Source organism: Thamnophis sirtalis, unplaced genomic scaffold, assembly GCF_051295495.1.
Source record: "Thamnophis sirtalis isolate CommonGarterSnake01/CBP01778 unplaced genomic scaffold, rThaSir2_p1.2 scaffold_5, whole genome shotgun sequence".
NCBI classification, from domain to species: domain Eukaryota; kingdom Metazoa; phylum Chordata; class Lepidosauria; order Squamata; family Natricidae; genus Thamnophis; species Thamnophis sirtalis.
Genome location: NW_028261385.1, coordinates 29,449,006 through 29,465,415, shown reverse-complemented (window position 1 = coordinate 29,465,415; position 16,410 = coordinate 29,449,006). Strand labels below are relative to the sequence as shown.

Genomic DNA, 16,410 nt, shown 5'->3' with positions numbered 1-16,410 from the left:
TCACTAGGGTTTCCCCCTTCCTCCACCCAGCTCTCCGCCTCCTCCTTTGCTTAGGCTCCCAGCTGGGTTCGGGGGCTTCTGCCCCTCATGCCACGCTTTGCAAACATGGTGCAGACAGGTGGGGGGGGAGAGAGAGATTGAGCGGTGACTGGGCGGATGGGGGGAGCGAGCAGGGGGGCAGGGCAGGTCAGGGGAAGGAGCATTCCGGTACAGGGTCTCCAGAAGAAGGGAAGGCATGCTAAATTTCACCATCCTGGTTCCAACCTTCCTTGTGTACATGATATGACCATAAGTACTTTGAAAATTGAAAGTCCACATTCATATGTGGAAGGCATTATTTGTTGAACATTGTTCGTCAGACCCGTGGGGAGGGGGGGGGAAATGTATTTTCTATGTTGCATTGAGTATATCCTTTATATTATTAATTGTGCATCTTTAATTATTATTTTTTTAAAAAAATATCGGTCTTTCCCAAAGACATCTAATAATACATGAATACATGATTTCATGATGATGCCTTACTTTTTTTTTTTTTTACTCTCTCTCTCTCTCCTTTCTTCCCCAGACGGTCACCAATGTGTAATCAACCATCTATCAACAAAGCAACCATAACAGGTAAGACACCTTAAAACAGTCATACTATTTTATTAAGGTGGTGTTATTATCTTATGAATATAAGATTGCATAATCTGTTCCTGATGTATAAATACTTTATAAAGGCTTTTAAAAGTCCATAAATATTACTTGTAACTCATGTAAGTATGTAAGTAGAATTTCTGCTTGATTTGAAATCTATTTCCAGTTTCTCAAATTTTTGTTTTTTTGCTCAATCAAGCTACTTGGTGTAGTTTTTATGAGTTTTATTGCTACGAGGAAGTTGCTTATACTATGGTTTTCCCTCTACACATCTCTCAACTTTCTCTGTAGCTGGAGAAAAGGAGGAACAGGGGAATTCCTTCATAATACATTGAATATGAATTTGATACAAACATGAAAATATCTCTATATTTTTCTTCCTGTTTGAATAAAAAGAAAGCAATATCAGTGATAATGATTGAAAAAATTCAGAACATGGGCCAGCCTTTAATATCCTTATTGTAAATGAAGGCCAACATGTATAATATCCAGCATTTTTGTACTTTCTGAGGTCCATTTAGTCAGGAATGACTTTCACTTCCAGGTGCTTTTTTCAAGAAGCAACTGGACTTTCTGCTTTTTCTTTGAAGACGTTTCACTTCTCATCCAAGAAGCTTCTTCAGCTCTAACTGGGTGGTGGGGAAAGAAAGGATTTATATTTCTTGCAGACAGCTGGTCATTTGCATTCTTTTAGTGAGTCGTTAAGGTCACCTGGAAATTTATCTGTGTCCTCAGAGTCACCTGAATGGTGCAAATTGGTCTGGAGCCTTCTTGGAACTGTTGAAAAGACTCTGTTGTGGTCCTGAAAGGTTGTAGAACCTTTCAACAGGTCCAAGAAGGCTCCACAGCAATTTGAACTACTCAGGTGACCCTGAGAACAGAGATAAATCTTCAGGTGACCTTAATGACTCGCTAAAAGAATGCAAATGACCATCTGCGTCTATTGACCTATGCACTCAAATTTAAGAGTGTTTTTCCCACCATTTTGATTTTCCTTCAGTGTTGTACAAAACTGCTGGATAAAAATATTTTGTGTATTTTTAAATGGATTGCTGCAATTGTTCCTTGTTAAAAGTTGCTGGGAATCCATTGATACCAGAATGGGGAACCTGAATATGGAACTACAGAATTTCAGCCAGAGTTGGATAACATCTAACAAAGAGGATCTAAATATAACAAAGTGCACTACAGATGCAGGTTAAGCTTTCGGCATGTAGTAGTGGTTGCAGTCATTTCTGGCAGGAACATCAAATGTATTGGTAATCATTACCCTGATTGAAGGAATGAGCAATATTGTAATCAGCTCCCATGGTTTGAAGGACATTGATGCAGTACCCTGCTATGTTGCATAAATGCATAAAAATATTGTTAGGGAGACATGCTATTTAAGCCATGCGGCAGCCTGCATATAAAGCTTTCATCCTAATTGAATCTGAGCAAATCTGCTACCTGTATTGCAAACTTCCAGAGAACGCCTACATGTATTGCCCTGAGTTCCTTTGGGGAATACAGGTGGGATGTAAATAAAGCACAGTAATTGGTCTGTTAATGTATGCCCAGACTTGCTGCTCCAGGGGACTTTCCCATTCTCTTAGGAAAGAGGAAAACCAGTCTTTACATGCACAGAATTCTAAGTGAAATGAACAGAGAGGCCTATACTCAGAAGCTTTGTCTGTGTGTCATACTTATTTTCTCTTCCCAGAAGGGATTGTTAAATCATATCACAGGAACGTTAGCACTGATTTAAAGTTAAGCATTAAACACCATTGCTACTACAAAATGCAAAGTAAGCTCATTTTCACTTCTGTGAAATATAATACAGATAGGATGGGTTTACCATAAGTTTTTGTTCTTCCTTTCACTTGGTGGCACGTTACATTTTTACTGATCTAAGAGCAAAACTGGGCGTTGAAGTGAATAACTGAATTTAAAGAAAAAAGAGCGTGCAGATACAAGGTGGGAGAAGAGGAAAGAAACCATATGAATAGAGAAATGTTAGTTGTCTCCCTGTTCTAGACTGAGTCCCTGAGCCTGCAATTTACTTTTTTAAAAAGTAATTTTGTAATTGCAAGAAATCATTAGAAAATGTATAGCTATAATGAATTTAATGCCAAACTAGTGTTAAAGGTGACTTAGTACTTATCCCTATCAAAACCTCACATGTATGGGTGTGACTTACTTGAACCAGTACTTTTCTATACTCGCTGCTTTATATTACACTAGGTCCATGATGGTGAACCTATGGCATGCCTGCCACGGTTGGCACGCAGAGCCATATTAGCTCGCACCCCAACCATCAGCTCTGGCACACATGCGCATACCAGCCAGCTGATTTTCGGCCTTCTGGTTGACTCATTGGGGCTGTTTTTTGCCCTCCGAAGGCTGGGGAGGGTGAAAAACAAGCCCAATGGGCCAACCGGAAGTTCGTCCCCGAACTTCCGGTTGGCTTGTTGGGACTGTTTTTCACCCTCCCCAGGTTGCAGAAAAGCCTCCGGAGCCTGGGGGAGGGGGTTGCGCACGCATGTGCATGTGGGCAGGGAGGATTGAATTGATGTGGGCATGCATGCGTGGGTGATAGCGCGCGCACACACAATTGTGGCACGCCATAAGAAAAAGGTTCACCATCACTACACTAGGTGATAACCCAGCGTTGCCAGGGTATTTATTTATTGGGTGAAAGTGTCCAGACCAAACTTAATTTCTAATGTTGGATTTTCTTCCTTACCAGAGGGATCCCTCTTGTGGGGTACGGTGAAGCCTTTACCATGGCAACTCCACTACGCTGTACAGTGGAAGCCATTTTAAGGCACACCGGGCTGTATTGTAATAGAACACATACCCGGAGAGGGGCAGTATTGGAGGTGTCTTGCCCCCACAGTATTTGTTTCCAGAGAGTAAGTCATCTGTGTACCAAGTTTGGTTGAAATTGTTTGAGGCATTCGTGTTTGTGTGAGTAAAGCGTGATCGGAGCTGCCGTCTTTCTATAAATCTTGGTGGTGGGGTGGAGTGCTAGCTTTGTTTCAGTAAGTGGATTGATTGGCTGTGTGGTTTTATCATGATTGGTAATTGGTGCTGATTGATGCTGGCTGTGGGTCTGTTGTTGTTTTGTGTTGTAATGGCCTGGGTGGTGGGTGGGGCTCGTTTGTTGACTAGGGCTCGTTTCCAGATGTCTGGTAGGCAGGAGGTATCATCACATTTATTCATGTTGTGGGGGTGTTTCTCTATTTCGATAGCTTCCATAATTATTCTCTTGTTGAAGTGTTCAGTTTTGGAGATTAATTTGGTTCCTTCAAAATTAATTTCATGTCCTGTAGCTTTAAAGTGCTGGAAAAGGGAGGAAGTTTTTTCTTTTTTTCTTACTGCGTTCTTGTGTTCTGCGATGCGTGCATTTATTCTCCTATTAGTCTGTCCTATGTATGTTGCAGGGCAGATTTTGCATGGTATTTTGTAGACAACTTGGTTTTCTAGCTGGATTTTGTCTTTGGGGTTTCTTAAGATGTTGGCTATTTTTTGGTCAGTGTTGAAGGCTGTCTTGATATTGTGTTTGTGGAGAATTTTGTGTGGTGCCTTTGATGTAAGGGAGGAGGGTGATGCCATTGTCCTGTTCTGTGTCTCGGTTCTTGGAGGGGGAGTCTCCCTTTGGATTAGGTTGGTAATTGTTTTTCTTTGGAATCAGTTGGAGATTGATACGTTTGTGAGAGTGTGTAATTCAGTTTTCAGGTGGTCTTTGTCGGCTAGGCGTTTGGTTCTGGAGATGAGGGTCTTGGCTACAGAGTTGATCTGTGCAGGATGGTGATGGGATTGTGTGTTTGAGTAGCGGTTGGTGTGTGTTTTTTCCACTAGATGAGCCATTGAGTTTTTTGTAGATTAGGACGTCCAGAAAGGAAAGTTGTTTCTTTGCTTCTATTTCCATAGTGAATTGTATTTTGAGGGCTGTTGAGATGTGTGATGAAGTTGTCCAGTTTTTCTTTCCTGTGTGGCCAATTCATGAAAGTGTCATCAACATATCTAAGCCAGAGTTTGGGTTTGTGTTCAGATTTATCTAAGGCATTAGATAATGTTCCATGTATAAGTTTGCAATGACGGGTGAGGGGGGTGATCCCATGGGTGCTCCTTCTATCTGTTTGTATTTTTGTCCATTATGGTTGAAGTATGTGTTGGTTAGGCAGTGGTTGGTCAGGTCCAGGATGTATTTAGTGGGGTTGTGTTTGTTCTGGATAGCTGTCAAGGCTTCTATTATAGGCACTTGGGTGAAGAGAGATATGACATTGAAACTCACGAGTAGGTCGCTGGGTTGTAGGTTTTATTTCTTTATTGTTTCTATGAAGTGGAGTGAGTTTTGTATGTGTGAGGTGATGGATTCTACATAGGGTTGGAGTTGTTTGGCGAGGAATTTGGCAAGATTCTGTAGAGGTGAGCCTATGGAGCTAACTATGGGTCTGAGTGGTGTTCCTTCTTTGTGTATCTTGGGGAGGCCATAGAGTTTGGGGCATCTGGAGGATTTCTCTCTGGGGATGATTCTTTGCTGGTTGTCTTCACTGATGGGAGAGGCTTTTATTTTGGATTTTGTGTTTTCTTCCAGGTAGGTGGTGAGATTTGTGTTTAGAGGTTTGTAAGTGGGGTCTTGGAGTAGGTTGGATAGTTTGGCTTAGTAGTCAGACGTGTTCATCACCACTGTGGTGTTACCTTTGTCTGCTGGGAGAATGAAAATGTTGTCTTTCCTCAGGTTGGTTTTTGTTCTTCTTGCTGTGAGTTGCTTCTGGGTGGATTGCTGGAACAAAGGTCATTGGTGATTGCAAGTCTGATTTTATTGGCGTCATCTGGGTTGATTTTGGTGAGTGTAGCTTCGCATATGATGTCTTCAGTGGGGATGCGTTTAGGGGCTACTGCAAAGTTGAATCCTCTGGAAAGGACATTGGTTTCAGCTGTGGTGAGGGTTCTGTCTGATATGTTGTGTACTGTTTGTTTCATGAGTTGCTGTGGAGGGGGGTTGGGCTTCTGTTGTTTTTCTAGTCTGTGGAGTTTGTTGGTCTGTGTGTCTGTCTTTTAGGAGGTTTCTGTTTTGGCTCTCCAGAGGGCTAGTTGTTTGGATTTGTCCCAGAGTGCTGGGTGGATTTTGTTGCTGAGTTTGAGGTGAAGACTGAGTAGGCCCCGGTTGGTTTGGTCTAGTAGGAATCTCTTCCTGTGGAGTTCGTTTCTGATTAGTGCTAATTCAGTTCTTTTCAGGATCCTTTCGGTGGCTGAGGTTTTAGAATGGAATTTTAGTTGGAAGCATGTCAGGATCCGGCTTTTGTCTTGGCAGTTGCATAGGAATGTGAGGTCACATAAGATGGTGGCTCTTCGGACTTCAAGTTTCTTGTAGGTCCTGATGAGCAGGAAGGTTTCCTCCCCGTAGAGGTAAGATATTTGTTTTCATAGATTTTCACGGGTGTACGTATGCTGGTCTTGTTGTATTCGGTTTTTCCTTGTAAGATTGAGATTGTCTTGGCAACGTTTCAGCGAGGTCTCACTTGCCATCTTCAGGCTTGGTTTTGGGCTTATATGATATGTATTTAGTGTCTGATAAAGGAGGAGAACCTTGTGGCTTTGTGGTTAACACAACTGCCTAATATGTAATACAGCACAGGTTCTAATCCCAGTAAGGGTATGGCTAGCTGATGAGAGCTAAATAGCTTGAAATAGATCTATACTAGTCTCCCTTTATTTATTTATCAGCACAAATACAACATACATACATACATACATACATACATACATACATACATACATATGATAGGCACGTATGACTTAAGGACATGCTAATGAAGATGATTTTTCACTGCAGATAAACATTTATAGAGTAAAATACAACTTCTAAAATACGAGATATTTAGATATGCAGGTGTTAGAGTTTGTAGGCTTCATGTAGCCAATAATAAGTTTAAACCCTGCTCTGTTGATCCTGTTTTAGGAACAAGGATACTATTATCTCCTTACTTCTCTGCTCTTAATTTTACATTACTTGGTTTCTTTTATTAATAGGGATGGTCATCTTTTCTAACCATTAGTTGCTTTTTTGTTTGCCATTTCCTGCCCTCTTCTCTTAATACTGTAATTATTTGGCGTGTGTTGAATCACTGACATATACGAATTTATATCAGCACTCTTCACAATTAATATCCAACAGTTTGAGTTAATCTGCACAGCTGTCTGAAAGTTGCAGAGTACTTCAATTCTGAAAGGACAGCATTACAGCAGAAAGTCCCATTAAAACAACTTACATGAGCAAAATCAGAAGGTGAAAGATTATTATGTGGTAAATATATATCAAAATATATAGAAGGCAATAATTGATGACAAGGCATGTGTTGTTGTAAGCCTTCAGGTTAGTAGAAATCCATTTTGTAGTTCAGAAATAAGAATATTGATTTTATCCTGGAATGGGGAGAGAGTCTATTCTTATGACAATGCAGCGTTTTTTACAAAAATATGTTTATAGATTGCCAATATTTAATTTCCCCCCACTATATAATATCAAGGGAGAAAAGATTTTGGGTAATTGTGAGGAAGCCAGGATAATTTTAACGTAAGTATGTACAAGATTAATTTTGTGCTTATTCAGCTCTTTCCAATTTTTTTCTACACATTAAATGCATATACTATATTTAAAGTTAACTAATGCTAGGCCACTCCAAAACCATTAGTTACAGGTATCCAGTCTCCACTTAGGTTTTCCAGAGCATCCCCAGATTGGACAGCTAAAATTCAACGATTATCAGTTTTTAACACCATGCTTTTACTGCTTTGAGTCATTTGAAGTTTGAAAATAGGTTGATTAACCGTAACACACCTATTTTGAAGTTTTAATTATTAAAGATTCTAAAAAGAGCTGGAATGTTTTGATCCCATTCTTCCAGTAACAGTCTCTAATTATCAGACATACCCCTTATGATCCTCAGAGGCCAATGTAATAAAAATACAGCTTTGAGGTTTAAAAAATCCCACATGATTTAAAAGCTCACCAGGGTATAAGAAATACCAATACTTTTCTTTCTGTAACAGCAATTACTAAGATGACAGGACCTCACTGATTCTGAGGTTTATTATTATTCCTTAAAACTAGATACCATCTTAAAATTTATTCCTGGGATTAATCCAGCATTCTTGCAACAGTAGCCTACATTATGTAGTAGCCTACATTCAACGCTATGAATGTATGTTTCATAATAACCATGATTATTAGAAAAGGACTGCAAATTTAAAAGCTGTTTAACAGTATAATCCTGTGAAATCCTACGCATAAGTAAGTCAAATGATATTTACTTTGGCTTACACTCAGGAAAATATTAATAAAGCTGAAGATTGAAAAGAAAGTTGAAGCAAAACACTGTATGAGCATAAGCATGGAATTTCCTCTGGAAGCAGCATGTGGGAGTTTGAACCAAACATTTCCCTTCTTGTAAGAAACTTTCTCAGGTCTGAAATTTAAACTTCAAACTATAGGGTTTGCTTTTTCCCCTGGATGGGTCAGATCCAACTAGCTGAACAAATATAAAGCTGATCCAAACATTTAAGAGGTACCAAAGGTACAATTTCGTATTTTGTCTGAACTGGTTTCCGTACCTCTAATCATAACATTATATTTGATGTTACAATAGTTACCATAACACCAGACTTTTACAGCACCGGCACAAAGTTTCTAGGCAGGGTACATAAACCCCTAGTAATGTGGCAATATAAGGTTAATAAAGACATGCCAAGACAAAAATAATTTTCCAGACCACCTTAGCCTGTTACATCAGTGTGAAATTTGGCTCCGGATTTCTCTCTCATAGTGTTGCCAAAGGTGTTGAAGTGCTGACAATTCAACTTGTGTTCCTGGTAAAAAGTTTCCCACTTAATGGTCTTTAGTGCAGAACAGAGAATCTTCTTTGATAGCTGTAGGATTATTATTATTTTTTAAGAATGAATTTGCCGTGTACTAAATGCTTATTTGGAAGTATTGGCAATCTCAGGTTGAAAACAGTTGAGGCATTCATAGTAGACTTGATAGCCAAAGTCAGGGCCTCAGTCTGTGGTTCAAGATGTGCAAAGCTTCTGTATAAAATGTTGAGGGTTCCAATACTACAATTTTCTCTCAATATTGCCTATAAACTCAACTTTCCTCATATTTTTGAAAAGTCTATTAGAAAAGAACTGCTTCTTCTGCTCATAATTCAGGAATATCTATAATTAGAATTGTGTATGTGTTCATGTGTGCAAGAGAGGGGGAAGGAGGGAGGGAAGGATAGACAGAGAGAGAGAGAATGAGAATGAAAATGAGAGTAAGAGGTGTATGTTAAACCTATCCCTGGTACAACTGCCTCAGGTTGTAGTCACATATTATGTGGAAAACAGGCCCATCAATACCTTTTGCTATATTTGCTATGTCACCCAAGAGATAGGGATATTTTGTAATTGATGTAAAAAGTGAATGATGTAACAAAAATAAAACAAAGCCATATAATACACAATAATCATAGTATATGTTTTGTTCTTAAATTGGCACCTTAAAGTTGTAAATTTTCAAGATCCTCGCAATAGCAGGAAATATTTCCATTCTATGAAAATTCAATGGAAATATTTAAAAATATTATTTAAGAATCATTATTTAAGAATAATGAAAGCATCATTTGCAAACTTTTAGAACATTGCTATGATCTATAAATATTTCTGTCAAAAACATTGTTCTAAGACATTTTCAAAAGAATTTCCACGGGACTACTAGCCATATCTGCAGAGAGACTCTGAATGTTGAGTGAGGTGGCCAATTAAAGCTAATTCTTCTGTATATTTAAACACTCCTAATATTTAATATATATGCAACTTTACATGGTAAAAATACAGTATCCTCCAAAATGTATTTCTTTAGTTTGCTGTGAATAGAATAGAATAGAATTCTTTATTGGCCAAGTGTGACTGGACACACAAGGAATTTGTCTTTGGTGCATGTGCTCTCATAAAGAAAATAAAATAGAATACATTCATCAAGAATCATAAAATGCAACACTTAGTTAGAGCCATAGATTACTAATAAGCAATCAAATTATACTAGGAAACAAACAAAACAATATAAAATTTAAAGATACAAGCAACATGGTTATAGTCATAAGTGGGAAGAGATAGGTACTAGGAAGGAAGGAAAGAATAATAGTAATACAGTCTTAGGTAATATGACAGTGTTGTGGGAATTAATTGTTTAGCAGATGTTTATGTTGGTTGAGACATACAAATAATTCCATCAATAAATGAATACATTCTTTATGAACATGTTCTTAATGGACTAAATTCTTAGACGTGTATTGTAGCCTATATAATTGCTATTCCAAACTTTCTCTCCTGTCCTTGCCCTGTCTTCCTTTTCTCATATTCTAATTTTTAAGCTGATATTAATTGCATAGCATGAAAGACATCTTTCCCTCCTGTGCCCAGCTTTTGTTTTTATTGTGCATGTTTCTTTAAATTTTACCAATTTTTCTACATTGCTCTCCAATCCAAAAGGTGTTTTCCCTTTGAATGAGTCATAGTTTAGGTGCACTGAAGCACACTTATTAAATTAGGTCTTCGGTATATGTAAAACATTGGATACAGTCCAACCAAAGTTAAGCACTTTTAAGCCTCATTGACTCTCAATGGGAGATTAAACAGTCTTTCAACAGGAGCCGTTTCTTCAAAGCAATGAGCTTTTTAAAATATCTAATCTTAGCTGGATTCTGGCCATTTTTTCACTAAAGCAAAGCATTTGAAGGCTTAAGATTTCACTAAGGCTGCAATCCTGTACACATTTACCTGCAAGCAAACCTTATGGAATACAAAACATCAAAGCAGTTTGCTCCTAACTGTGTTCTTATCCATTCCATAGGTGTCTTCATATTCTCATTCAAAAACCTCATTATTGACCCTTGATAAAATTATACTTTTAATTTAAAGCCTAATAGAATTGGTTCACTATATTGAACCCAATTAATACTGAATTCATAGTCTGCCAAACACTTTCCAATCTATGACAGAAAATGCAAGAGGAAAATCATCCATTTCTTGCTTGTTTTGCCAATATAGAAGAGAAAATACTTGTCAGGTAAGATTTTCTGCATCTGTCCATCTCAGTAATCCAGAATGATGCCATGTGTACTGAGAGCTCCAGATGAATGTTATATTTCCACACACTATTCACCTCTAGAAAAATACTTCGTATTAGAAATTTTTGCATTGACTAGTAATTATTCTCAGTGGTAGGATTCAAATAATTTAACAACCGGTTCTCTGCCCTAATGACCAGCTGGGTAGGCAGGACTAGTGGTCATGTGACCGTTTGGGCATGGCCAACATCACTCAGGTTGATGGGCGCTTCGCCTTAGCTGTTACAATGTAATAAGGGTTAACCAGTTTCTGCAAGCAGTGAAATAAAGATTAGGCTAGAAACAGCACCAGAATGTTTCCTTCCTGCCTTCCTTACAGGATTAGCCCTGTCAAGTAGAAAAAAACAAAATGAGATTTCTTCCAACAACCGGTTCACTGAAGTGCTTAGAAAGTTAACAACTGGTTCTCCCGAATAGGTGAAAATTGGCTGAATTCCACCACTGGTTATTCTCCATCATTTCAGACAAATATATTTCTCAGTCAAATTGGGATATGCTAGAAATTGTTTTTACATTCCAAGTCTACTATCAAGCTACCAATTTTCTAATCTTAACCTACACCCGAATGGTACTTCTTACAATATGCTGTTTTCCAATTGCTTTCCAATTCTTTTTCATGGTAAAAAAATATTCAATGTTCCCACCCAATTTTCTACCCCAACCCAGTGCCTTCTATAGCACAACTCCCATTATCGTAAACCAGTATTCACAGACTTTTATGATGCCAATGGAACAGAAACACCTATTTGTAGAATTATGGATGGGACCAAAATTATATGCCACTAATCACTGTTTCCAGAATTTAATATGTAGTTATACTTCTACCAAAGCCAAGGAGTCTCTCCCGCTCACTCCCATCTCCTTACATAACTTGCAGTTGAGCTGTGCTTTTCATTTTTGGAACCTTTACAACATCTTCTCCTAGTTAAGATAGCTGTTTGACTAATCATGTCAGAGATACTAGAGATTGAAAATGTGCTTCAAATAATAAAAATGAGAAAGGTTGGGATAAAAAAATGTCAATGTTCTTTTCCTGTCTCTCTTCTCTCCCTCTGCTTTTGTTGTTTTCAAATAAAAATCCAATCTTTTGGGATTATGCCAAAATCTTGAAAACCAGTACATAACCAGCCATTTTTTTAAAAAAGGAAACATTCTTTTAGGTTTGCAGGAACTCATTTGTGTTTCACCAAATTCACTACAACCTTTCCTACAAAAATACATGCAGTTTAAATCAAATAAGCCAAACTTAAGAATTTTGTGTACAAGATCTATCCTTGGCTAGCTCTACTTTCCTCATTTGATCACTATAATGCATATGTAGATATGTATGAATGATGGAAGATCTTTTTACTGCTATTATCCATTCACAACAGTTGCTAATTAGTGAAAATTGCCCAGGAATCCACCAACAGATTCACATCTATCTTTTGCCCTATCCTGACCTAAGTCAATATAAATGTTACCATTTGTCAAAAGACAATTTAATACTATCTGCATTTGCTTACTGTCATCCCTGCTTAACTCTTCCTTGTTCATCAGGATAAGTTAAAAGCAAATAAAAAAGACATAGAATAAAGTCTGATGCAAGTACAAGCTCCATTTTGGGAGCTTTAATACTATGGTGGTGGTGGAAAGTCAGGTACCTATGTCTTAAATTGTCCTTAAATCCAGAGACAATTAAAGCAGGAAAGATAATCTAGAGATAATCAAAGCAGGAAAGTAGGAAAGATGAGAACAACAATAACAAAAAACAAAAAAGCATTTTCAACTTATTCCCAACCTATAAACATTGACCAAGCCTGTATTGTAGTATGAACTATGTACAAAAGAACAGATTATTTCATGAAATTAATTACTCTGACAGTAAGCATTACCTGTGAACCTGCATACATACAGCTGCATTGATGTATGTTCAAATTCCATATTAACTACATACTGTATATGGCTTCTGCAGAAGAAATTGATTATAGTAGTTGGTTGAAAGTAGTTTTTTCTTCAACTCCCAGCCCTCTTCTAATAATTATGTAAGTGGGAACGTCATACCCATGAAAATACAACAGAGGACAGCAAAGAGCAGAAGGTGGCTTTCACAGAGTTAATGGAATCCCTAATGATAAACTTGTGTAGGTTGTAATACTGTGACTTTAGTACAGAAAATTAAAGAAGAGTACAAAGGGATTGTTACTACGAACAGTTCATATGAGATGTTAATATGAAAAGAGTTAAGTTCAAATGTTCATTATTCCACTGCCCTTTCCCATATAACTTTAAATGCAGAAATGAAAACTGCTTTGAAAAATGCTTGTGAGGATTTATGAGTGAAATGTAGCAGGAAATATATAACATACACACAAATAAACATATGAGGATTTTTAGCATCTTGAGAGATATAACCACATCCTGTGTCTACGTCTTCTTCTGGGCTGGATCTTGTAATCCACTCCAATTAGTTTCTGTTCCAAAAATATAAACTGAATAGTGAAACCATGTCTTAACATTAAAAAATAGTCCTCATTCTATCTCAAAGACAGGTGGCTTTTTTTCGTATCTTCCCAAACAGCCAACTGTTGGTGCTATCTCTAGAGGAGCATTCAGAGGTCAAACCATGATAGCCACCTACACAGCATAGAAGGGAGAAGGCAAGCAATAGGAGAGAAAAGTTTCAGCAATTTGGGGAATGTATGATCAAATGTCCCAAAGATGCTGTTCAAAAGGCAACTAGGCTTTCTTAAGTCTTTTTCCTTGAAAATGTTTTAACTTCTTATCCAAGGAGCTTCTTCAGCTTTGACTGAAAGATGGGGAATGGAAGGTTTTATGTTATTTGCAGTCATCTGGTTGTTAGCCACTCTGAAGGTCCATTCTTAGCTCTCCGAGAGTAGTTGGCGTCACTTAGGCCTTTATCTGTACCCTCAGAATCACCAGAATCAGAGTGCAAATGCATGTGGAACCTCTCTGGGACTGCTGTATGGTGGAATGAGAATGATGAAAAATGAGTCAGCTTGATTTATATTTATTAACCTGTTCCCAAGAAAATAATGCTGCTGCATGTAATATTTCAAGATGCGGGTCTCGGAGACAATAAGGTATGATCAACCAGTTGATACATAAATACATATATTCTAAATGAAAGTAAATACTAATTTCTGTCATGATTTTGCTATCTATGTGAAGGGTATCGAATTTTTCCAATACATTTTAGAAGCTGTAACTTAATACTTCTTGTGTTAAGTGTTTTTTAATCAAGGCAGCCTGGTCTAACTCAAATATGGGCTCCCGCTTTCATCTTTCAGCTTCAATTCAGGAGCCTTCGCAGGCAGCCGCTTTCGCAACAAACTATTTTTGTGTTAAATTTTATATTTTACCGAAAAAGAACCCCTCTGTTTCTTGATTGGTAAAATGAAAGCTTTAACACAGTGGTGAAATTCAATTTTTTTTTACTACCAGTTCTGTGGGCATGGCTTCGTGGGCATGGCAGGGGAAGGATACTGCAAAATTCCCATTCACTCCCCACTCTGGGGCCAGCAAGAGGTGGTATTTTCCGGTTCTCCGAACTACTCAAAATTTCCGCTGCCGGTTCTCCAGAACCTGCTGAATTTCACCCCTGCTTTAACACTTCTTCTGTTGTGTGAATAAGGATTTTTATTTTCTTTTGTAACATTAGAAGGTTCCAAGCTTTTTTAGAGTTGCTGGATGTATGGGAATCCTTGCTGTATTTGGGAAACAGGAAATAACTCAGAGGTCAAATTGTGCAAGTGACTGTTGAGTTCGGCTGGCTTGTTAAAATTCCCATCATACTAAACTCTTTTCCATCAGCAGCGGCTGTTAGGTAAATTCTTCTTTCATATGAAAGATTGCAAAAATGACAGGGAGAGCATGGAGGGCAGGGTGGGGTGGGAGAAAGCCTGTGTTGTGTATGCCAAAATAAATGAGGGGAGAAGTCTTCTGAAAACCATTGAACATAATCAAGTTACCCAACCTGACCAAACATTTTTCATGAAACATGGGAAGACTTGGCACACATGTAGAGCAAACAGAAAAGAATTCACTGGAAAAGATAGGAAACAGTTGTAATATTTTTAGGTTATCGTTTCAGAAAAAAGGAGAATATTGATTTTTACCAACAAAAAAAAAAAAGTGGTGTATATAATAAGGGCCTCTCTCACTTGCACTCTCTCTTTTTCCTCTATTCAGTGGAGGGAAGGTTGTATGAGGACATCAAGGAGTGGGCAGTTATAGTGGCCAGGCTCTGAACTATATCTATCATGTTACTAGGGAGCGCTTTTGATGATGAACTAGTTGTAATACTCAGGGCTTTTCACTTTGATGGGTAAAAGATTCCAGATGCTGCTGCAATAGTACTTTCATTTCTGCTTCCCAGAATTGGAATCTCTGCCAAAAGCTATGTGGGTTTAGATTTGCAAGCAAGAAGTACAATAACAATTTTGTTTTGTTTTGGTCTCCTGATGTTCCCTGTCCTTAAGATTTTCTTGAAGACATTTTATTATCTGAAGTCAAGAACAAATTGGTAATTCCTCAGTCCTTTATATAACCAACTAGGCAGACAGTTTTGAAGACTGGTGGTGGTGGGAGGTCTTCCATTTAACTGGGGAACTGGAAGCTACCTTTACATTCTCAGCAGGGTGATATACATACACTGCCTAATGATTGAGCTGGCCATGGATGTAATCTATATACAGTATATAAAAATGGGTGTGTGTGTGTGTTTGTGTGTGTGTTTGTGTGTGTGTGTTCCAGCATAACTGGAATGCCTCGAACAATTTCAACCAAACTTAGTACATGGATTACTGACTCTATGGAGAAAAATACTGTGGGGGTAAGACACCCCTAACACCCCTCAGGGTGTATGTTCTGTTAACATACAGCCTGTTGTGCCATATTGCCATACTGGCTTCTACTGTACAGCACAGTGGAGTTGCCATGTTAATGGCTTCACAGTACTCCACAAGGGGGCTCTATCTGGTAAGGGAGAAAATCCAACATTAGGAATTTGGTGTAGACATTTTCCCCTTATAAATAAATACCCGGGCAACGGCCAGTCTTAAATAAAGAGTTAAATGGGAAGAAAGCAACAAAATTTGTTTTTATTCAAAGCTTTGGTTGTGCCTTATAGATGTTTGTAATCATATGTGCATACATATATTTTTATATATTTAACAGGAAATTCTCAAATAGCCGCCCACAATCTGTTGTCCTCCTGGTGTGCTAAATTAATTTTCCATAATTCTCAGCACTGTGGTTCTTGGCCATATGGACTAAGAAATCTGGGAGTCTGATACAGCAAAGAAACTTCCCACTGGGGAAGACTATACCAGACCTTTGGCTGGAAAATTCCACATAGATACCTTTTGCTAGAGATTTCATCATCAAAAATTGTGATGAAAGAAGAAAGAAAGCAGTAGTTTAAAAGTAGAAAAGCTAATAATGACTTTAAGTTGCTTCACCTGTAGGCAAGGGATAAGCCACTGGCAAACATCATGTCAAGGGATAAGACACATGGCTAGGAATATCCATAGGAGGTGGTCAGTGGTGTCCAAATGGTGGGTGTGACCAGGCAATTGAAGGCCCACTCTCTTTTGAATTGTGTTATATGTATGTA

The 16,410-nt window shown here is 38.1% G+C and overlaps 1 protein-coding gene across 7 annotated transcripts in view; it reads left to right on the top strand.

Moving 5' to 3' along the window:
- PDE4D (phosphodiesterase 4D) overlaps window positions 1-16,410 on the top strand; it is a 734,024-nt gene that overhangs the window by 621,118 nt on the left and 96,496 nt on the right. For all 7 annotated transcript variants that reach the window (XM_087715532.1, XM_087715533.1, XM_087715538.1 and 4 more), the window contains one exon: window positions 566-615. In XM_087715532.1, coding sequence (XP_087571658.1) covers window positions 566-615 — 50 coding nt within the window. The remainder of the gene's footprint in view (window positions 1-565; window positions 616-16,410) is intronic.